This window comes from Herpailurus yagouaroundi, unplaced genomic scaffold, assembly GCF_014898765.1.
Source record: "Herpailurus yagouaroundi ecotype Mexico unplaced genomic scaffold, PumYag 181, whole genome shotgun sequence".
Taxonomy (NCBI): Eukaryota; Metazoa; Chordata; class Mammalia; order Carnivora; family Felidae; genus Herpailurus; species Herpailurus yagouaroundi.
In genome coordinates this window covers 2,319,440-2,342,761 of record NW_024412412.1, presented here as the reverse complement: position 1 = coordinate 2,342,761, position 23,322 = coordinate 2,319,440, and the positions used below count along the sequence as shown (strand labels likewise).

At 44.3% G+C, this 23,322-nt stretch overlaps 1 protein-coding gene across 1 annotated transcript in view; it reads left to right on the top strand.

Annotated features, from left to right (window-relative positions):
* CSMD1 (CUB and Sushi multiple domains 1) overlaps positions 1-19,377 on the top strand; it is a 1,645,367-nt gene extending 1,625,990 nt beyond the window's left edge. The window contains exons 65-69 of the mRNA XM_040490416.1: positions 1,478-1,639; positions 4,312-4,424; positions 5,005-5,092; positions 12,364-12,496; positions 15,981-19,377. Of these exons, the coding sequence (XP_040346350.1) occupies positions 1,478-1,639; positions 4,312-4,424; positions 5,005-5,092; positions 12,364-12,496; positions 15,981-16,140 (656 nt within the window). The 3' untranslated portion in view covers positions 16,141-19,377. The remainder of the gene's footprint in view (positions 1-1,477; positions 1,640-4,311; positions 4,425-5,004; positions 5,093-12,363; positions 12,497-15,980) is intronic.
* The last annotated feature ends 3,945 nt before the right edge of the window (positions 19,378-23,322 follow it).

Genomic DNA, 23,322 nt, shown 5'->3' with positions numbered 1-23,322 from the left:
AGATATTGAGATACTTGCATACTTTATTTTGAAGGTGCTTCCATCCTCACCCGTCCACCTTTCCTCATTCCCTCCGAGGGGACTTGCTAATTGTGGTTGTCTGTTGAGGTAGCGCGTCGTAACAAATCTCCGCTTGCGGTTGTCGCGTCACGCTGCAAACCAGCAGCAACAGAGCAGATGAGAAGGCCCCCAGGGATCACCGTCACCACATTGCCGATGGCCATGTTGATACAAGCAAGCCAGCTCTGGGACGCTGGTTACACCTTCCTGCACCCAGTCAGGCATGACCCATTCCTCTGATACACCAACAAGAGCCACTCGTCAGCGACGGGCTGGAACCAGTACATTCATAGCTTCAGCCGAGTGGGTACATTCTCACGTAGGGAAAACAACCCTGATAGGATTCTAAAGCCTGTTAATTTTAGTGAAGGAAAATACAGTCTTTTCAGGTTTGCCTGAAAACTGGGCCCCAAAATGGCCACTGATAGACAGGCAGACGTGTTGAACGTCCCTTATCAATAAGCAGATGTGTGCTATGTCATGTTGGTATTGTAGTTTTTAACCTTTCCTAAACTTGTAAAAAGCACTATGATCACAAGCTGAGTCTACTGAGAGCCACGGGAAGGGCCGACGCTCGCTCCTTCTTGGCTGCCTCCCTAGCCGGGCTCGGTTTCATAGGCACGGCCGAGCTGGCAAGACAGGACGATGGCCAGTTGCGCTGAAAGGGGCACATGAACGTAGATAGTCTATGTGTGTCCTAGAAATTGGTTCCAGCAAGTGGATTCGCTAAAAACCTTGATTTAGGGAGAAATGCATCTTTACGTACCTCCATGGCATTTGACATCGTTGCCTCTAACTTTCTTAGCAATCAGGGATGTTTTTCACAAGAATAGAAGAGCTTGGGTGGGTGGGTTGGGATCTCCTTGGGAGATAAAGACCCCCCCCCCCAGAGCACTTGTGTCTTTATGAGCTGGGTGAGCGCCCTTTACTGGCGCTTTGACGTGCAAGCTTCCCGAGGGCAGGCAGTTCCTGGTGGATGATACGTGCCAGCTCTCTGAGCTTTCTGTGTCTTCCAAAGAGTCGACCTGGATGTTAATGAACAACCGGTCGTGGTTTCCCGGGTCAGTCTAACATCTTCTTATCAGACACAATAACCTCACCTCATATCAGTCGCTCTGGTTCACCGCACCCTCTGGCCTTGGCAGCTCCGTTAAAAAAGGAACGTTTTGGCACCTAAAGTGTTTCTCCCACAAATCAACACACCGACGTGGGGGTGCATCTCACAGCAGTCTCCCTCCCCATTCCACTTCCATCGCATACATGCCGTAGAGGGCCTGGGATAGGTCATCTCTGTCCTCATCACCGTCATGATCTGTGATCTCTCACTCAACACGTATTATGCCTCTGTGTTGTAGAATATCTAAATTTAATTTTTCTGTGGGCGCTAACATTCCTCTGGTTTTTTCCCCCCCCACAGTTCCTTCAGATGTATTTTTTATCAATTCAGTGTGGAAGGGATATTATGAATATTTAGGGAAAAGACAACCTGCAACTCTAACAGTTGACTGGTTCAACGCAACAAGTAGTAAGGTGAACGCGACCTTCCTCGAAGCCTCGCAGGTGGAGCTGAAGTTGACAGGTAGGCCCTGAGGAGTTCCATCTTCCTCAACGAAGAATGTGGGCCGAGGCAGACCCTTTATCTCCTCACAGAGGAGGGAGCTACCCTTTATTAAATGCTCATTAAAATTACATTGGCTTTGCATAAGCTGTGTCTCATGGGATCCTCTCGATAGCCATGGTAGGTTGGTATTCTCATTTTTAAAGATTACAGAACCAGCCCAGAAAAGCTGATTAATGTGCCTGCGATTATGCATGTGACATACGAAGTCAAAGATGTAAGATTTATATCCAGAGCTACATGTCTCCAAACTTCATTGTGTCAGTATCCTTGTTTTCAACTCACGGTCCTCGTGAGATTTATTTGTCATCCTGCTGTTAAAATAAAAGCAGCTCTAATTTGTATGCCAGACCCCATTTTATGTACTTAACATATATTATCTTCCTCATTCTTACGTCTGTCCTATGATATGAGCATCTTTATCAGACACATTCTTTACTGATGATAAAAGAGAGAAAGAGAGAGAGAGAGAGAGAGAGAGAGAGAGAAAGACCCAGAAAAATGAAGTGTCTTTGCTAAGGTGCTTTGGTAGAGGTAGAATTTGAACTCAGAAATCAGGATTTCAGCACTTGGAACCTCCAGTCCACACTCTTAATAAGTGTATCGCCTTTCTGACTATATAATGTCTTTTAAAATCTTCTCATTTATTTCACTTCTCACAGCTATGTATCCTTGTCTATAGACCAACTCCATGAGGGTAGGGATTTTCTCTGAGCTATTCTCAAGGCCCAGCCCTGGGCCTGGATACCAAGGGGCCCCGAATGGCACCTGCTCTTTCGCCAGTCACTGGAAAGTATGATGGCGGCTCAAGATCCCCCCCTTCCTCACATTCCCCTTTCCTGCTTCCTGGAAGTGGAAAACGTCCCAATATACATACTATGGATTGAGGAAAAGCAAAATAATTTCAACTCCGAGAGGCTTAGCAGGCACCTATCTGTGAGCCCACGGTCTCGCAGCCACACGCGACTTCCTACGTTGAACCTATAACTGGAAAAGTGATTAGGCCACGTGCCCAAAGGTACCCGTCATCAAAATCCACCCAGGAACTTTTTTTTTTTTTTTAATTTTTTCAACGTTTATTTATTTTTGCGACAGAGAGAGGCAGAGCATGAACGGGGGAGGGGCAGAGAGAGAGGGAGACACAGAATCAGAAACAGGCTCCAGGCTCTGAGCCATCAGCCCAGAGCCCGACGCGGGGCTCGAACTCACGGACCGCGAGATCGTGACCTGGCTGAAGTCGGACGCTTAACTGACTGCGCCACCCAGGTGCCCCGGAACTTTTTTAAATGTCCAGATCCCTCAGTCTTCCCCAGCTGCCTGGCTTAATCTTTCTCCTGGTAGAGTTTGGATGTATTCCTTTCTCAAAGAAGGTGGCTCCCTGAAGAGGGAGGGAGGAGGAAGGCAGAGCGTGCAGAGCCAGCCGCGGCCACACTGAGGCCCTGTGGGGGTGGCTGTTTGCCACATGAGACCGTATTTCATTACGTCTCCCTAGAGCGGGTAGCCCTGGGCTTCAGAGTTTTAGAGGTTGGATGTAATGCCAACAACACGGAGCTGCTGAGGGCGGGAGGAAGACCAGCCCAGAAGGCCTGGGGCAGTCCCTCTTGTCAGCTGGGCCCCACTGGTTCCCCTCCACCCTGTGTGCCCGCCAGCGGAGACCGGGTCCTGGGACAGTAGAGATTACCTTCTCTAGTTAGTTAGCAGTCAGTGTGAATTAGTAGCTCACGGCCGCGTTTTCTGGAACGGGCAGCAGCATCTTCCTTTGACCCCGTGTTCTCGGCACGGAGGACATTTTGGTTTTAGGTTATTATTCATTTAGTACTTGTTTGTTTACTTATTTACCTACTTCCTCCATGGGGTGGGGAGCGAGCTCTGGCTGTCAGCACAGTCCCCGCCTGCACCTTGCCACGTCACCTCATCTCTGGGCCGTACTGTTCAGTGTCATTCTCGCCGCCTCACGAGAGGTGTGACTGTGCGGTCTGTCCTGCCCAGAACCGCACTGGCTACTCAGGGATGCTCGGCACGTTCCGCTCGCCGTGCTGTTCACTCTGTCTTTAGAAGGAGCCATACTTAGGGGCACCTGGGTTTCAGTCAGTCGAGCATCCGACTTCGGCTCAGGTCATGTTCTCCCGGTTCTTGAGTTCGGGCCCCGCGTCGGGCTCTGTGCTGACAGCTCGGAGCCTGGGGCCTGCTTCCGATTCTGTGTCTCCCCCCTCTCTGCCCCTCCTCTATTCACTCTCTCTCTCTCTCTCTCTCTTTCTCTCTCTCTCTCAAAAATAAATAAACATCAAAAACAAAACCAGAGGTAGCCATATTAGGGCTTCTGGCTGGGGTCTCTTTGTCCTCACAAATGACCAAAATATGAATTTCAAAAGCTAGATTAAAACAATAATATAACTGAGTGTGTATAACCTTTATTCTTTCTGTGGGATAAAGACGTCGAATGCAATGCGGCGGATGGGTACGTGGAAAACAGAAGTACTGAGGCTCAAATATAAAAATAACAGCAATAATTTCCATTACTTCTGATATCGTCCTCTCTGTACCATATTCCAAATCAAACGGATTGAACGCCTGAGTTATTAACCCTTGTGAAATCCTCCAACGTAAGAATAACCGACTTTGATTTTCCGTAGGTGTTTACAAGAAGGAAGAAGCTCGCTTACTTCTGAAGGCTTTCCAAATTAAAGGTCCCGCAGATATTTTTGTAAGCAAGTTTGAAAATGACAACTGGGGACTAGATGGCTATGTAAGTACTTCCTGTGAATGGTCATCACACAGGGACAGAACAGGCACTTAGACCCACGTCCTGTATGTAACCCCACATTCCACCCCAAAGTCTGAACATGGCCATTGCGTAACCGCTCTGACAGTTCTAAAGAAAAAGTCATTCCCAGATAGAAATTTAACAAGCGCCACTAATATCCTTCTTTGCATGTTAACCATCGTTTGTGTGCCGACTCATTGTCCGACATAAGGGTATGCGGCCTCATGTGATGCTCCCCAGCCAAGAGTGTGTCACAAAGTGAGTTTAACATGACGTAGGTTATATATGAATTCCTGTATCTGTCCCCCTTTACAACCCATGCACATGTTCTCGATTTTACTACCTGTTTCGTGGTGAAAATGAAATAGTGAGGATTTATGTTAGTCCTCGTTCACGTGTGTCTTTTCCAGTTTTTAACTACTGACGTGTCACTGGAAGGAAGGACACAAGACACCATATTTAACCTGTACTATCTAGCTGTGAGAATACAGTTCTATTATGACAGAACAGAGTATTATTAATCCCCACCATGCATTGTTTTTCTCTTCTTCATGCGCATCAGGTGTCATCGGGACTTGAAAGGGGAGGATTTACTTTTCAAGGTGACATTCATGGAAAAGACTTCGGAAAATTCAAGCTGGAAAGGCAAGGTAAATGCTCGCATGTTATTTTTTTAAAGCACATGTCAACTTGGCCTTCACGTTATTGTGCTGAAAAGAAATGGAGGGGCGCCTGGGTGGCGCAGTCAGTTAAGCATCCGACTTCAGCCAGGTCACGATCTCGCGGTCCGTGACTTCGAGCCCCGCGTCAGGTTCTGGGCTGATGGCTCAGAGCCTGGAGCCTGTTTCCGGTTCTGTGTCTCCCTCTCTCTCTGCCCCTCCCCCGTTCATGCTCTGTCTCTCTCTGTCGCAAAAATAAATAAATGTTGAAAAAAAAAAATTAAAAAAAAAAAAAAAGAAATGGAAAGGCCACGACCTTGGAGGAAACATAAACAAAAGTATTGGGAGAGACAACCGTGTTTTACAACAGAACGGAAAAGAAGTGCTGGGCACAGCAGAACTGACAAATACAAAGCTGGAAGAATGCAGTATGTAGGCCAGATATGGAACTAGTATCCTTACTATATGAAGAGATACTAAAAACACGGAGACAGTGAAGCAAAGGTGAAGCTCAATTAAGGAACTAAGTAAACTACATAGCCCGAAGAAAATTAGAAGAGGGACTCGGAGTAACCAAGAAAGCACGGAAAAATCTTTAACTTCTAAGAAACGTATATTATGGCAACAAAGGTTTTCCATTTTTAATGATCAGAACATCAGATTTTTTTTTCAATACATTTTTTTTTTTCAACGTTTATTTATTTTTGGGACAGAGAGAGACAGAGCATGAATGGGGGAGGGGCAGAGAGAGAGGGAGACACAGAATCGGAAACAGGCTCCAGGCTCTGAGCCATCAGCCCAGAGCCCGACGCGGGGCTCGAACTCACGGACCGCGAGATCGTGACCTGGCTGAAGTCGGACGCTTAACCGACTGCGCCACCCAGGCGCCCCAGAACATCAGATTTTTAAAGCAGTTATTCTGGGGAACAGTAGAAACAGACACCAGGGCCCTCCATTCGGGAGGTGTCCAGGCAGAGAAGGACAAGCTGACTCTGCCCAGAGACTCTGCCTTTAGAGATTCCAGCCAGTCAAGTGTGGAAAACTCTTCCTCGTGCACCTCACACGACTATCATAGTTGCTTAAATCAATAGTTTTATGCAATGTGTCACATTTAATAAGAAGCAGTCTATTTCAGTGTATTTCACTAAAGAAGTGAGGACCGTATATTGACGGGGAGAGAGGCGCATGACTTCTACAGGAAGAAAAAGTTTACTGCAGATAGACAGATAGATCCTCCTTCCCTGCTTCCGATCTTTCTCTGCTACTTGATTTCTACCTTAGTTATCGGAGAAAGAAAATATGTGAAAAAAAAATTCACTAGGTTAGACTCTTCCCCCATCTACCAGCTAGTTTTGTAATCGAGGAGGAGTTAGAATCTTCTTGGGCCTGTCTTCATCTGACATCTCAGCGGGGAAGTCCCTTCTGGGTGGTCGGGAAGATTAAGAGACAGCGGAAAGCGTTCACTTTGTGCACGCAGAAGCTCTTTGCACACGAGAGTCGCTGCGGTTGTCACTGCTGACGGGGATGAGAAAACACATGTTTGTAATGCGATTAGTATCCCATTTCTCCTGAACAACAGAGACTACTTTATACCCTACTTGTAGAACACTATTAACATAATAATTTGGGGGGGAACATTCTATCCATATAGGCTTTGACCTCTGAGCTGCCTTTCAGAGGCACAGGGGTATAATATTTTGTGACGATTATCACTCACGACTCAGTTCATAAGACTCTTACCAAGATACTGAGGGGTTCCAAAGGATACACATACCGACCTGTGTATTATTATATTTAAAATAAAAACTCTACCAAAAAGAGTAATCAATCGTAAACTACTCTAATGCCACCATTCCAAATGCAGTAGCTCCAACTAGAAGAGCTTTAAATTACACTGTGAGCAGTGGTACTTTAAATTGGGCTATGTTATTTTGAGGTAATGACATAGAGTAAATGCATTGGACCAACGCTAATGATGAGTCAAGTTTGTTCTTGCTCTAAGCCAAAAACCCTAGAGTTACGCACCCTCCCTTCTCCCCCGGCACATGCTCCAGTAATTCCGCTTAAGGACGCCCCGGGGAGCTGTGCGCCATCCCCCGTGGACTTCTGGGTTCACTCACCCGACAAACCCGGCCTGTACAATCACTGTGCTGTTGCCCCTTTCCTTGCATGACACCATGTCTTCCTGATCCGACAAAATAGCAGCCTGCTTTAGCACGGAATCTTTATTCCCACGTGATGATGAGTTTATTGTCAGGAAAAATAGTTCACCTCACTAGTTTGGCTAACCCCTATTTTCATGGATGAAAATAAACCGCCTCTTAATCATCTACAGTCAGTAGATAAACGGGAAGACAGTGATCTTTAAATGGATACTAAACCAGCGTGGGTTGAAAGACCACCCTAATGCAGAAACTCCAGTAGGAACCCGAATGATAAATTGGCTTCCCCATTTAAACTGAATCACCCCACCCCCAACCTCACACACACGCAAACAGTATGGAAGAAAACCAGTGTAAAACATGCATCTGTTAAGCGACTTGTATTCCAGAATACAGAAAGGGCTTTTCAGGTTCAAGAAAACAAAAGCAAATAACCTGACTGAAAAGTCAGCAAAGGATTTGAATAGACCTCTCTCCACGTAGGTACACATGATCGATAAGCAACGAAAAGCTGCTCAACATCACTAGTCATTCAGGAAACATAAACCACAGTGAGGCACCATCTCACAGCACTGGGATGGTGATGGTCACGTGGGTGAGAGGCGGCAAAATTGTGGATAGATTGGAGCTGTCCTACTTCACGGACGGGATGTAACCGTGGTGCAGGTGTTGTAGAAAACAGCCTGGCCCTTCATCAAGCAGTTACACAGAAAGTTACCAAAAGATGCAGCCATTTCACTCCTGCAGGCATGGCCAGCAGAACACGTAAGAACATATGTTTACACAAAACTGTGTGCCCGATGCTTGTAGGAGCATTATTGCCAATAGCCCAGACGTGGAAGCCACCAGATGTCTGTCAACTAATGAACAGACAAAGCGTGCTATATCCATACAATGGAATGTTGTCTTGAAGACATTATACTTAGGAGGAGGAGCCATGCACACGCACACAAAATACACGTCATAGGATTACACCCAGGGATGCCTGGGTGGCTCAGTCGGTCGGGCGGCCGACGTCGGCTCAGGTCATGATCTCACAGCTCGTGAGTTGGAGCCCCGCGATGGGCTCTATGCTGGCAGCTCAGAGCCTGGAGCTTCTGACTCTGTGTCTCCCTCTCTCTCTGCCCCTCCCCAGCTCACACTCTGTCTCTGTCTCAAAGGTAAATAAACATTAAAAATTTTAAATAAACAAACAAACAAACCATCCAGAATAGGCAGATTGAAGACACAGACAACAGATCAGTGGTCGCCTGGAGCTAGAGGTTGGAGGGTGAGGATGCTGGGTTTCCTTTAGGGAAGACAGCAGTGTTCTTAAATCGTAACGATGATGATGACACCATGTGCACATACTAAAAGACTGTGGACTGTAGCTTTGCTGTATTATTATTATTTTTTTGTTTTCATTACTTTTATTTATGTTTTATTTGTTATTGAAATTGACATGCAACGTTATGTCAGTTTCAGGTGTAGGACACAGTGTTTCCACAAGCCCATTCCTTGCTCAGGGGTCACCACGATAAGTGCGCCCACCATCTGCCAACCATACGACGTTATTTCATTATTGTTCATAGTATATCTTAAGCTGTACCTTTCATCTCCGTGACTTACTTGATAACTGGAAATTCGTGCCTCTTCATCCCCTTTATCTTCATTTCACCCCCCCCATCCACCCTCCTTCTGGCAACCACGAGTTTGTTCTCAGTTCAAGGGTCTGTTTGTTTTTTGTTTATTTTTATAGTCCACATGTGAGTGAAAGCTATGGTACTTGTCTTTCTCTGTCTGACTTATTTCACTCAGCATCATACTATCCAGGTCCATCCACGTTGTCACAAATGACAAGACCTCATTCTTTTTTTTTTAATTTTTTTTTATTTTTGACTGAGTAATATCCCATTGTGTGTGTGTGTACACATATATGTATATCATGTACACACACGCACACACACACATACATATATATATATATATAGATATATATACGATCTTTGTCTATCGGTAGATTTAGATGTACTTTGGGTGGGTACTCTAGTGTATGAAGTTCTTTCAATAGTGATCTTTTAAAAAATTGAATGGCTAGCTTATTCCATGTGAAGAGATGCTTGCCCTCGTTCTTAAACAAAGATATGTGAATGAGGAACAAATGATTTGTCAGAGCAGCAAGAGTAGAGATAGTATGAAGGAGGAGGGCCAATGGGAGGGGAGGGCATGGGAGGGGAAGAGGCTAGCGGTTGGATACCACACAATTGCCCAAGTGTTTTGTAGCACTCCTCATGAAATAATGGTTGAAATGAAATCAGAGCACCACTTTGGAGGACAATCTGGTAAGATTTAGCCACGCGAAAAGTTACAAATTCTGGTAGGCAATGATTCTGCTTCATAGAATTTATCCTGTATGTTTAGACTCCTGCTGCTGGGTAGCTACAGAAAAAAGATTTCATTGCGACATTAGAAAAATACTAGAAATGGCCTAAATGTCCTTCAAAGGTAGACTGGCTGAAAAATTTCTGGCATATCCAATTAATAGTATACTATACACCTAAAAAAAAATAAATCTAATTCATGTGTGCTGATGGAAAAATTTCAAAGATGGATGGTTAAGTTGAAAAAGCCAAACACAAAAAATGTATATCGTATTCCCATGTTTTTAGAAAAGTATGAAAGGGAAACAAACGTATATATTAATAGTCCATTGCTGGAAGAACATTATATTATTTGTGTATCTTTTGTGCCATTTTAATGACTATCATGTGCGTGTATTACCCTTTAAATCTTTGAAACGAGAGTAAATACATGAAACTCGCCAGGAGCCCCTGAAGGCGTGATCATTGAGAAGCTCCCAAAGACCTTCTTTTATGTTACTCTGTGTTACGATGGGCAGTCTCTTGCGGCAGGTTGATTTTCCACGATTTTATTGATGAGAAGTCCGATGCCTATTATGTTCAAACGTAGACAGTCTTGTCTGTGGATAACAAGAAAGTAACTTCGGTTAATTTAAGCAGAACACAAATTCATTAGAATGAGGCAAAGAGATTCACAGAACTACAGAAAGCTGGAGAATGAGGTGTGGTAACTTCATGGAAACTGATAGATGCTGAAGTACCACATGGCAGCACCGTCTTTCACTTGACACGCACGTATTGAGCCACTACTGTGTCCTCAGTTCTCTCGTAGGCACTGGGGGTTCAAGAGGAAGTCTAGCCGACGAGCTCCCTTGGCACAGTGCAACTCCTGTCCTAGTACACACAGGTCCTGCTGGACTTGTGGCCGTGTGCCGTGTGCACTGTTGAGGCAGGGAGGCGTCCTGACCTTTCAGTGTCACCGCAAGTCTGTGGAGTGGGTGCCATCTGAGCGGGCTGCCTCGGCGCCCTGTACGGGACATTGTCACCCTGGGTGCTGGCTGTTACTGCTGCACCACTGCTGCTGGACCCACCACCGGGGACACTCAGCATTGTCCTCAAGGCTCCCCAGCCGCCACAGCCATGGGATGGCTTCCGAGCCACCTCGGTGCTGTGCGTCAGTCACCCCAGTTCACTGCCCAGGGTGGGGGCATCCAATGGGGCGTGAGTTTAGAGAGAACATGTATCTGGCATTTTCCCCTCGCGTGGGGGCTGTGGATGCCTCTGAAAGTGAAAAATTACCTGATTCATATGTGCTGATGAGGAAGGATCTCAAAGAAATATGGTCAAGTTACAAGAGCGAACATCAATTATAAAATATGTTCATGTTAGAACTTAGGACGGTAAGGAGTAGCGCAATCCGGCATCTGTGGATGCGACGACAAGTCAAATTCTTGCCATGTTTTTAATGAGAAAAGAGGATTTTTTGTTTGAAAAGCTATTTAAATATATTTGATTGTTTACTTACATTCATGGTTTGTGAAAGAAAATGAAACAAAACTTCTCTTGTATTTAACATTCCGTAAATTCTGGTACTACACTTCTAAAAGCAGGTCAACTGATTTTTCACAATTCTGCTATATCCAGATGACCCCAGTCATATAATCCCTCACACACGTGCATTGAGTGAGCTCAAGCGATTAAGCCAAATACATTTCAATTTTTGTGTTATGGGTAAACAGTTTAGATCAAACTTTTTTTTTTTTTTTAACATTTATTGATTGTTGAGACAGAGAGAGACAGAGCATGAACAGGGGAGGGTCAGAGAGAGAGGGAGACACAGAATCTGAAACAGGCTCCAGGCTCTGAGCTGTCAGCACAGAGCCTGATGCGGGGCTCAAACTCACGGACCGCGAGATGATGACCTGAGCCGAAGTCGGACGCTTAACTGACTGAGCCACCCAGGCGCCCCTAGATCAAACTTTCTTATCTGGAAGGAATCGCTTGAGAAGTGTTTTCTAATTTGAGTTTTCATCGTTTGCATCTCTGTCTTGGCCGTGCATCTATTTGACACTCTGTACACGTGGATTATAAATTCATAGTTACGTCACTTTCATGACATTTGAGGTGTTTACATCCGCCTTCCCTTTCGATGGACAGAGATCATGTTTTGTCATCCTTCCGTGTCCTCATGGAAACTGGCATGATGACATTGAGCTATATCCTTTTTTTGAGCATTCTTAAACCCTAACGAATTCTGCAATGTACCTAAAATGAAAGAGGTTACACCAATATATTTGCATACAGAGAATGTAATGTCATTTATATAGACCCCTGGAATATTTACGTAATTTCATCAGCTACCGTTTCGCTGGAGTCTGTGTCTTAGGAAAGGATATAACAGCCAATGGTACCCATAGATACGTCCACATACATAGACAAAACCATATGGATGCTTTCAGTTTCAGTTTCAATGCAAATGTATCTGACCGAAAGTCAAAGTCACAATGTATGGTGCCCCTTTCGCCTTTCTCACATTTGACACGTGAAATTTTTTTCATGGTTTTCTTGAAGGCCATTAAGGAATAATTCATTTTTTGTAACTTGATCGTTAACAGACGTTAAAATCTTTCAACAAGACTGTCCGTCTATCGATGGAATTCAACTCTTTGGAGGCTCGGGCCCCGTTCATAAAAGTTGCCAGAGGCTTATCTTCCAGTATGAACGCGGGACCTGCAAACTAATTATTCGTTTTGTTCTCCAGATCCCTTAAACTCGGACCAAGAGCCTTCAAATCATTACCACGGCACTAGCAGCGGCTCGGTCGCAGCTGCGATTCTCGTTCCGTTCTTCGCTCTGATTTTGTCCGGATTTGCGTTTTACCTCTACAAACACAGGTACCGTAAAACGCCGGCGTGCTTGCGAGGCCCTGGTCTGGGGAATGCACACTGCCCCCGGTCACACGCTCCCCACAGCTCCACGGTTTTCTCTCTGACGTTAACGATGCCCACATGGCAAGGCTTTGCTTTGCGTTGTCCGCCGTACTTTTTCAGCGGGGCGACTTCGAGTAATGAACTTTAGGAGAATAAATAGATGGATGAAGAAGTGACATGCTGTGTTTCGTAGTCCACTCAAAGACACAATAAAGGATTACATTTCTACTTTTAAGATCGGTGGACGGTTGTCGGGAACACTGAGACAGCATTTCCACCTTCCAGAAGAAGATTGAACGGAATGGTCTCTGAGTTCTTTCAGCTCCATGAATCTGTGATCTAGAAATTGTGGGTTTATTCCTTTCTTTGAGCTCTCACTATGTAGTAAGAGATATCACATGTTCCATCGCTTGAAAAAGTGTTCTGAATATCTATTAATTTGCATATCCCTGCTAACTGAAACAGGTCAAAATTGCAGAAAAACAACTTTAGTGAAGTAGATCCTTTCCTTGGAGTTAATGTGGATCCCTGCCCCCCCCCCACCAAAAAAAAGCCGTGGAGGAATTATAAGTCCTTATACTTGTTGTCTTTCTCTGGATAATATATTACCTGGATGAACATGGCATATGCCAAACTGTTCTAAAATACTACTTAGAATAGTGGTATTCCCTATATATAATAACAAGAAACTAAGAAAACAAAAGAAAAATAGAAAAAAAAAACCATGATTCTCTAAGATATTAAGGTATGTTAAATGTGGTCTACGTTCATTTATGTGATACAGATATTTCTGTTTAATCCTGGTTTAAAAAAAAAGGAAAATGTGGTGTAGGATTTTTTTTAATGTCTCACAGCATAGCTTCAAATATGTGCTTTCTTATGCTTTGCAAAAATACATAAAAGAGTAGGAATGTCACTTCAAAATTATATTGCTATGTGATCACGTGCATGTGTACACTTTTCCTCTAGTTGGAATGTACTTATTTTAAAAATATAATTCAGTAAAAGGAATCTCAGAAGGTACTTACAGAATTAAAGATTGACACATCTGTATTAATAATAATAATTACTATTATTAGTAAGTTTTAATATATATTGACATATAATTATATAATCAAATAACTAATATTATTATATAATTATTAATAATTGTTATTATTATTATTATGGAGAAAACAGTATTCTCTGCATATAAGTCTGGTGAGCCTTATCTTCAAATTTCTCCTTGGGGCTAGTTGAAAATGTAGTAAATGTAGTAAATGTAAGAAAAGATATCCCGCCACTTTATCCAATAAAACACCATTAATTCTGTAAATTAAAAGTACATCTTCTTTCGCAAGGTTCTCTAGGAAACATAATACCCTTATAGATACACATACAGTAGGAATTTGTAATTCCTACAAATTCATTTTTGTTTTTTGTTTTTTTTTAATTTTTTTGGCATTCATGTTAACCCCAAGGTTAACATGCAGTTCATTAAAGTTCTTTTACCCCACCTATTGACATTTCCCTGTCTGTAGGGGGGTCTCTGGAAGCCCCCCCTACGGGGGGACCCACGTGCAGGAGTCAGACGGCATCCCCACCTGCCAGTGAGCGTCTCATTGACGCAGCTCCCAGCAAGGCCGATCTTTGTATGTCTCAGAGACAGCTCCCTCCGGCGCGTCTCTGATCCTTTCAAAAAACAGCCCTACACAATTCAGCACTTTTTGTTATATCTTAATTTTAAGATGACATAACATTGGGGAGAATATTCAGTATATATCACAGCTGTAGTCTTTTAACCCTAGAAGCTTCCCTACCACAACATCCTGTATTTCAGTATTTGGTGTGTCAGCACAGGAAATGCGTGAGGGTAGATCACAGACCACGGAAGCAGTGGGGAGGGAGACATCATTTGGTCCTTTTGTGAATTTGACCCCTTCCTTCATTTCCACGCTTGTAAGCTGGTGGGATTTAATCTCAGTGTGGCTCTCGCACAATGTTGCCCATCATGCTTGTCATCCGAGAGGCCGCGCTGTGTCTAGAACGTGACAGAAGGTTGTCTAATCTCATGGCTCTCATGAGCCATTAAGCCAGTGTGACTGCTTATAGTTCTCAGAATTGGGGGGTTTCTGCAGGAGCAACCAAGCCACGCCCGGTCACCCAGGCACGTCGTAAGTTCATTTTCCTTTGAGTTATTGCCATGTACCCAGGGAACGCACCAAGCTATGCGTTTGCTCTCCACTGGCTTCTTACCCTCTACAGATGTAAAAGTTCCTTAAGCAGTTGGCTCCACGTTTCTCGAGTTAAAACCTTATTCCTGCTCATTTCTGACTTGCTCTCATTACACTTGGAAGTGTTTCCTCCGTCAGAGCCAGGGCTCCTGACGCAGGACTCCCACACGCTTCGTTCTCTGCAGTCCTCGGGTCCCATCCAACTCTGTGGGGTTTCCCTGGCAATTTGGGAATGGTGGTGACCCCTGACCGGGGAGACTACACAGGGGATTTAGCCAGCTTTTAACTTCATTAACGTTTGGCTGCATTAGTTTATTCCATTTTGCTACTGGAGCATTTTCAAGTTCAATGTCAAAGACGTCTCCAACTCCTGGGGCAGTTGACAGGAACCTCATTCTGTGAAACGTACACGCTCAGAATTCTCTTTTTTTCTCAATGAACGTAACGTAAGTTAAGAAAATTTACTAGCTAAGTCACTAAAACAGAAGCATCAATAATGTTTTTGCTAGTGTGGTTGTTGACATTAAAGTTGGGTTTTTACCACCTGATGTATTTGCCTTATATAATTTCTCTGGAAAAAAAAAACCATGGGGGAACAGACTAGACAGCTTTAAGTCTTTTCCATCTAAAATTACTTTAATTCTCTAAAGTTAGATCATACACAGGGGGTTTCTTTCATTAGAACCTGTAACCAGTAGTTTGACAAACAGTTGAATGTCTTTTCCATAACTTAGTCACTGGTTATATTATATTACAAGAATAGCTAGTATTTGGTGAACATTATAATAGCAGTGAACTAAAGTTTATGTTCCTATTTTCATTTGATCTGAACAGTCCTTAAGGGTTGACATCTTGATTCAGCATCTTATGTTTTAGAGAGTGACTGAACAGTGACTTTCTCAGGGTCATAACAACTTACAAATGACAAATGTCTAAACCAAACTCGGACCCCGGCATTGATGAGTTCCCCGTGTTGCAAAGAATATTTGTAAACGGCAGCTAACTCTTTGATTTTAGAAACAGCTTCCATTTTTTTTAACCGTCTCTGTAATCCCAACAACCAATTCTAAAAAAGAGAAAGGTCTGCGAGCGTGGCGGCGCACACCCTTCCCCACAGCCGTGTGTGTGTGTTTCCCTGCTGAGTCGGGCGTGACGTCTTGTACTCAGGCCCCAGCTGCTGTGCCTCTTTTCTTGAAATCTGGGCACTAACGGTCTGTTCCTTCTTTCCCCTCTAGAACGAGACCAAAAGTTCAATACAACGGCTATGCCGGACACGAAAACAGCAATGGACAAGCTTCATTTGAAAACCCTATGTATGATACAAACTTAAAACCCACAGAGGCAAAGGCTGTGCGGTTTGACACAACTCTGAACACAGTGTGCACAGTGGTATAGCCCTCAGTGCCCCATTAGGACTGATTCATAGCCATACCTCTGTCGGACAAGCAGTAACTCCTTTGGTGCCACATACCACTCTCCCTTCTAGTCTTGGCTTTGCTGCGGTGATCTTTCACATCTTCTGCTGGCGTCCGTGCGGCGGGAATCTCCAGTCACGTGCGCCAGAGTCTCCTGAGGATCGGGTGACACAGAGACCTGCATTCTGAACGTGGATTCTCCATGCCTGGCTTCATCTGCTCGGGATCAAGGCACACTCAAGGAAGACTGCCGAGTCACGCCAATACTTTGTACTTAATGCCTCAGACTTTCGTATTTCTGTGTGGCTGGGATGCCTTTCAATGCAATCTTCTGGGCACGTGGATACATCCCCTGGGTGCGGTGATAAAATGATAGCACCACAATATGTTGTTTTGTTTTTTTAACCCCCATAAATATGAATACTCTGAAAAACAACAACAACAACAACAACAACAACAACAGAGCTCTCTTGAAGAAACCTTTCTGGTAGAGATGCACACACCTACAAACGCTTCACTCTGTCCTTCCTGAGACCTGACAAGCTTTGAGGACTCATGGCTCCCCTCGGTGTCCATTCCTAGGGCCATTTGCAAATTTCCCAGTCAGCCGTTCTATTGCAGAATTTTTGATGCACAATTTTTTGCACTAGTGTGTTATGAATGACTGAGTAAGATTCTGATAAAAAAAAATAAACTATTTACACAGGGTTTATACACACTATCCATTGTATATAAGCATCTTCTCATGCTGTCCAGCGAAACATCCACCATCCATCCGTTCAGTTGGCATCTTAGCAAAAGAAAACATCCCCAGATATGGCACAGGTTTTAAAGGGAAACGTGGTGTTGAAGAGATTTATTTTATCATTGCTTCTTTTAGCTGCATATGTGTGTTGAAGTCATTGACGATGTCGAGAGGGGGGAAACACCAGAGGGCTTTGCAGTTGCCGCACACTCTGTTCCCTTTAGCAGCACCCGTGACCGCCAGTACTGCTGTATTGCGTGGCCAGGGGGCTGCTGAGCTTCTCTTTGCCGTGGAGAATGTCAGTAGTAATTTATTTTAGATAGCTCATGAGCTTGTGAGGCTTGGCTCACTGTAGCCTTCCCTCCGCATCACAGTTTGTTCTTCCAGAGCACCGCCACTCTCTGCCGTGGCATTGAAGGACAGTGCTGTGCAGTCGCCCCTTGAACTCAGTGGGAACCGTCCGGGAGCAGAGCATCAGATGTCCCTCCAGAGGCCAGGAAACATTACACACGCTCCTCTTTCCCGGTGACACATTTTACACATCACTGTGTCCTTCGTTTCGTGCTAGTTCCAGATGCAAAGACAACTGGATTTTTCACGTTTAAAATTTCTCATACATTAAATTCTGATTGATGGTAGGAAGGAAATGGGTGTGGTCCCCAGTGCGGATAAAAACATCAAAGGATGAAATAGAAGACATGGCAATGAGATGGTGATGTCACAAAACCACAGTGAAGACCGAGTTTATTTTTATTTATAACTGTTGGCTAAAAGCGTTTTGAAAAGGCAGTGCTTATTTTGTTATTTGCATTTTAAGTACGTACCCCCCATATGGAAAACGTCTCCCTTCTCACATTCCAGAGCAGCGTCTGTAGAGCGTTTCATTCCTGTTGTTGTGGGCGTATTCACACCTAGCTTTAAGGCCGATATAGTGGTGTCTCTGTTGCATGTTTAAATGCAGGGCTTCAAAAGTGAAAAAAAAAAAAAAAAGGAAAAAAAAAGACACAAAAACCTGTCAGGATAATAGTTCCTTCTTTCATGTCATGTGTTTTGATTTGAACGCTTTAGCGGATATTTGATCCTTGGTGCCCACTGTCGCGTTGCTCGTTTGAAGGGTCCTATGCTGTTAGGAGGACATAACTGACCTCTTCTAGTTGCTTCTTTGCCTTTTGAACTCCAAATGACAAATTCCTTAGTATCACACTGAATTCCCAGCACCTTTTCCTCTGGCCAACCTGATAACGTGACTGGAGATTTGCTTTGCAGCCTGGGGCCCTTACGCGGATTTTTCTCCTTAGACTAGACAAGGTCAGCCAGAGCCAGGCTCCTAACACGCACACTGACCGGGCACGGAAAGGGAGCGTGAGGAAGTTCCAGGATCGCTGTGTGCAGGGGAGAACAGGGTTACTATATATATTAGGTGTATATATATACATACATATATACATATAAATATATTGTACATATATCTAAGTTTGAGTCATTCAAACTAGGTGCAAAATGCTGACTTCAGAGTCTGAATCAATGTCTCTCTCCCCCCATCCCTGACCTGCTTGCCGGTCAATGACGTTACAAATTCCTGAAACGACAGGACATACATACACGCGGCAACCACATATCAGATATTAGATATCATTTTCCTTTGTGTGCACAGTAAACCCGACCTTTGGTTGCCACTTTGGAGCATGTTATTAAACCCCAAATACAACATGCGATGGTCCTGCGAGAAGTCCGCCGAGTTTCTTCCTAGGGTGTGTGCGCGGTATCGAACCAGATCCCCTGCAAGGTGTGGAGGCGCGCGTGCAGGTGGGCCGCACACGCGCCTTCCGCCGTGGGGCTGCAAGACTCCTTCTGGAAGCGCCCAGAACCGTGTGCGGGAAGGACCCCATGCTAACACAGGTTATGTGCTTCAGAGCTGTTTAAAACTGCTGCTCGTATCACACATCTTGCCTTTCTTCAGGCTAGCTGCAATAATTTTTTTCTTCTGTAAGATATTTTGTAAACAACAACAACAAAAAGCTATTATAAAAAAAAAAAAGGGGGACAGAACGCTGGTATCACGATCAGGAAACCCATCGCACCTCTGCCCGCCCCGTGTTACCATCTCGCCACATGCTGCTGACATGAAGTAGGTGCAAACGACCTTTTTGTACAGAGATATATTTTTTATGAAGAATTTGTAAAATTATTAAATATGCTGTAATTTTTTGATTAATGTAGGTAAATTGTTAAAAAAATAAATGTTTTTACAAATACAGAACTGTAATTTTCCCAATAATGTACAATGTACCACCCCTCGCTGATTTTCAGTTCCGACCCTATTACACATGTATTAATATTAAAGTGGCCTGTTAAAATGAACAGTATCTTTCTTTTTTGTCAAAAACATTATAAAGAGAGTGTAATATAGCCTGTGCAATGCCACCTACCTTTAAAGCAAATCAGAGTTCTAATTAAATATTTAATTTTAGATTTCTAGTTTTTGGTGTGACTTTATTTTAGCCTCGTGTGTGCACGAATTTATTTCACCATAACAGGTGAGTGGAGTCTGTGTCGGGAGGAAAAGAGTGCAAGCGTTCGTAAGGGGCTCTCCCTGCACTTAGAACCAGGCTCAGTGTTTCCCCCCAGACGTTGGCATCGTGGGCGTGATGAACAAACAGCACGCTTGTGAGTGAGCATGATTCGGAGGGTGGCAGGGGGAAGCTGACGTATTTCTCCGTGGTCTACCTAAACCCCGTGAGAGGAGTCCTTTCTGTAGAGGTCTATGGTGTGGGAACATGCCACGTAAGGACTTGAGGGACTCATTGAACAAAGCTTTTCAAATATCACACTTGAAGAAGGCTCAAAAATTTCCCTCCCTCAGCCTTTAAAATTCAAGGCCAGCTGCGGTCCACTCATTTTGGAGCTGAGAGAAAACACAACACTTTACAACTCCTCGGTGGCCCATCAAGCTGAACATCCTGCAGTTAAACAGAATGATATACTAATTTTCCTGGGAGTCAAGTTATTACAAAATGAAAAACAACCAATAAAAAAAAAAAAAATAGCCCCACCGTGACTTCTAAGAAACCAGAGTTTTGATATCTCACTTAGACTCTGGATCTCTTTGGGTCCACGGGTGTTTTTAGGGCCTATTATGCACCAGACTTTTTTCCTTCCACACGACCTGCCTAACTTCAGATAGTCCTCCGAATACAGCAAAGTCGGTGTAAATTTTCATGTTATAGATGACGACACAGAAGTTCCAAGAGGCTGGTCAATTTGCCCAAGGATGCACAGCTAGACAGGGTGACAGTAGAGATCAGTTTTCTCCTCACCTTCTTGTTTTCCCTAAAACTACATTATTAAATTCATCAGGATTTTCTTTTTCTGCAATGAAAAAAAAAGTTCTCATTTTCATTGTAAATGATTCTGTTTGGTCCTCACTGTGTTAAAAATTACCCCAAGTTAAAAATTCCGAGAGGTATAACTACTCCACAATATGAGTGTTAATATCTCCCAGAATTGCTCACACATAATCTGCCCTGAAGAAGTTTTTAAGAAATTAAACTGGAATTCAAGAGCCCTGAAGTCATCCTGTGGTTGTAACACAGTCTAACACGCTGAAATCAAACAAGAACTTTATTTTTTTGTAATTTTTTTAAAGTTTATTTATTTATTTTGAGAGAGAGAGGCAGAGAGAGAATCCCAAGCAGGCTCGCCATAGTCAGTGCTGAGCCCGATGTGGGGCTCAAATTCACAGAACCGTGAGATTGTGATCTGAGCCGATATCAAGAGTTTGTTGCTTAACTGACTGAGGCACCCAGGCGCCCCCATGTGAGAACTTTAATCTGAGCTGACTTTTCTACCTGTGCATCTTGAAAACTGACTAGGAGGGGCGCCTGGGTGGCTCAGTCGGTTGAACGGCTGACTTCGGCTCAGGTCATGATCTCTCGAGGTTGACGAGTTCAAGCCCCGCGTCGGGCTCTGTGCTGACAGCTTAGCAGAGCCTGGATCCCGCTTCAGATTCTGTGTCTCCCTCTCTCTCTGTCTCTCCTCTGCTTGTACTGTCTCTCACTGTCTCTCTCAAAAATAAATAAAACATTAAAAAAATTAAGAAAAAAGAAAACTGACTAGGAATTACTACGTCGTCTCCAAAATCTGTCTCCAGCGTCTGGCGTACTTATCATGTGGCAAGCGTTCTGCACGGAGTAGGTCCTCAGGTGGCTACAGAACCTGAGCCAAGTATACCCCAGCTCTCATGCTCACTGCTGGAGACTTTTTCTGGAAGGGCTGTGAGTTTTACACATTCTCAGCATGACCTGGGATGTCCACAACATAGGGATACGCAGTCCGTTCTAAGCGACGGCTCTTTGCAATAATCAGGAAGCTCTGACTTTGTCACCGTGGTGGAGGTGCTTCCTTCCAGAGGACGACAGGGTCATCCCACTGACTAATGGCACCAGGATGGCCACACACAGCACTGTCTCCTTCTCTGGACGCCGTTGCCTCTGAAGTCTGGCGGTTCTCCCCTTTTGGTGGTGGCAGCACGTGGCTATCCCTTGGGAACCTGTGCCCTCGTGACCATCTGTTTCGGTAGCATGCCTGCCACAGCCCTCCATCTGTCCGCGAGCCAGAACCACTCTCCTCCTGGAGACACATGAGATGCGTGTGGCAGGATGAACACTGACCGCCCAGGAGATGAGCCCATCCTTCCCCACGGCCGCGTCCGAGCTGTTCTCCTGAAACAGCTACCTCCCACCTTTTGATCTTTTCTTCTTCAGTCTTCCAGACCTGGTACTTCTACTTGCGTTTAGGGGACCCATCAGTGTAATTGCACTTAACAGATGGAGACAGCATGTCCGTGATGTGCCCTGACACAGCCTCTCAGGGGCCCAGCGCCCCCCTGCCCCTGGCTGCTCCCCTCCACATCCAGCCCCTGCAACCAGGACCCACCACCCCCGAGCCCTGGTGTCCCTGAACATATGCAACAACGAAGGACTGGAGGTAAAGCGGCTCACAGAACTGCTCAGAAGCCGGGACGCTTTCCACGAGCTTCCTTGGCCGGATTCCATGCAAGTCTCGTCAGGTGAATTAATACACTCATGTGCATAAACCCGACCAGAGAGGGGACCAGCAGCTTTGGGCAGTGCTCAGGGTCCATAAGGGATGACAAGACATTGTCTCAAATGCTTACGTTAAGAGATGTTAGGGGCTGAAAGGGTAGCTTTGCGATACTGCTTAGAAGACGTCTTTTGGTTTATCTCATTTCGTCACGTTATCCTCTTGTGGCTATTAAAGCAGCTTTTAATTTGTCCCAAGGTTTCTTTTAGGGAAGGTGCTGGTGCCATTGTTTCAGGCCCCTGGTACTGCTTCATCCACGGGGTTATGTGTAAAGGAAGTGCTTAATGCGGGAGAACGAAGAGAGAAATCACTCCAAGAGTATTACGATGCATTGCTTTCTTCTCTGTGCACGAGAAGGGCATCTCACAGCCTGGGGACCTGGGCCAGGCCCAGCACACCTGTCTGTACCAGACACTTGCCATGTGGATGTGCCCTATGAGTCTTTACGTGGTCACTGACCTGACACTACTCAGTGTTTAGTTGTAGCCCATCTTCCTGTCCTTACATACCTAGGGTGGTAAGTTGAATGCTTTTGGTGCAGTAACAGGCATCCAGTCCTCTCGGGAGGCATAAGCCCATACGTGTGCACCTGGGACCAGAGGCTCCTGTCTCAAGAACATACCTTTGATTTAAAGAAAAACGCCTGGGTGAATCAGTTGGTTAAGCTTCTGACTCGGTCTCAGCTCGGGTCCTGATCTCAGAGTTGTGAGTTCAAGCTCCATGTTGGGCTCCACACTGGGCCTGAAACCTACTTAAGAAAAAAAATTAAATAAAAATAATGAAAGAAAGAAATAAGAAAGAAAAAGGAAGGAAGGAAGGAAGGAAGGAAGGAAGGAAGGAAGGAAGGAAAAGAGAAAGAAAGAAAGAAAGAAAGAAAGAAAGAAAGAAAGAAAGAAAAGAAAGAAAAATGAAATAAAGAAAAGAGAGAAAGGAAGGAAGGAAGGAAAGAAAACAAGAAAGAGAAGAAAGAGGAAGGAAGAAAGAAGGAATGAAAGAAAGATAAAAAGAAAGAAAGAAGGAAAGGAAGGAAGGAAAGAAGAAAGGAAGAGAAGAGAAAGAAGGAAGGAAAGAAGAAAGAGAGAAAGAAAGAAAAAGGAAAGAAGGAAGGAAGAAGGAAAGAAAGGAAAGAAAGAAAGAAAGAAAGAAAGAAAGAAAGAAAGAAAGAAAGAGAGGAAACTTGCAAAAGAAATGAACACTATAACCCAATTTACCAAAATGATTAAAAACCATGCAAATTAATATTCTATGTTGTAAGTGGATATATGTATACACACACACACACACACACACACACACATAAATATATGTATATAT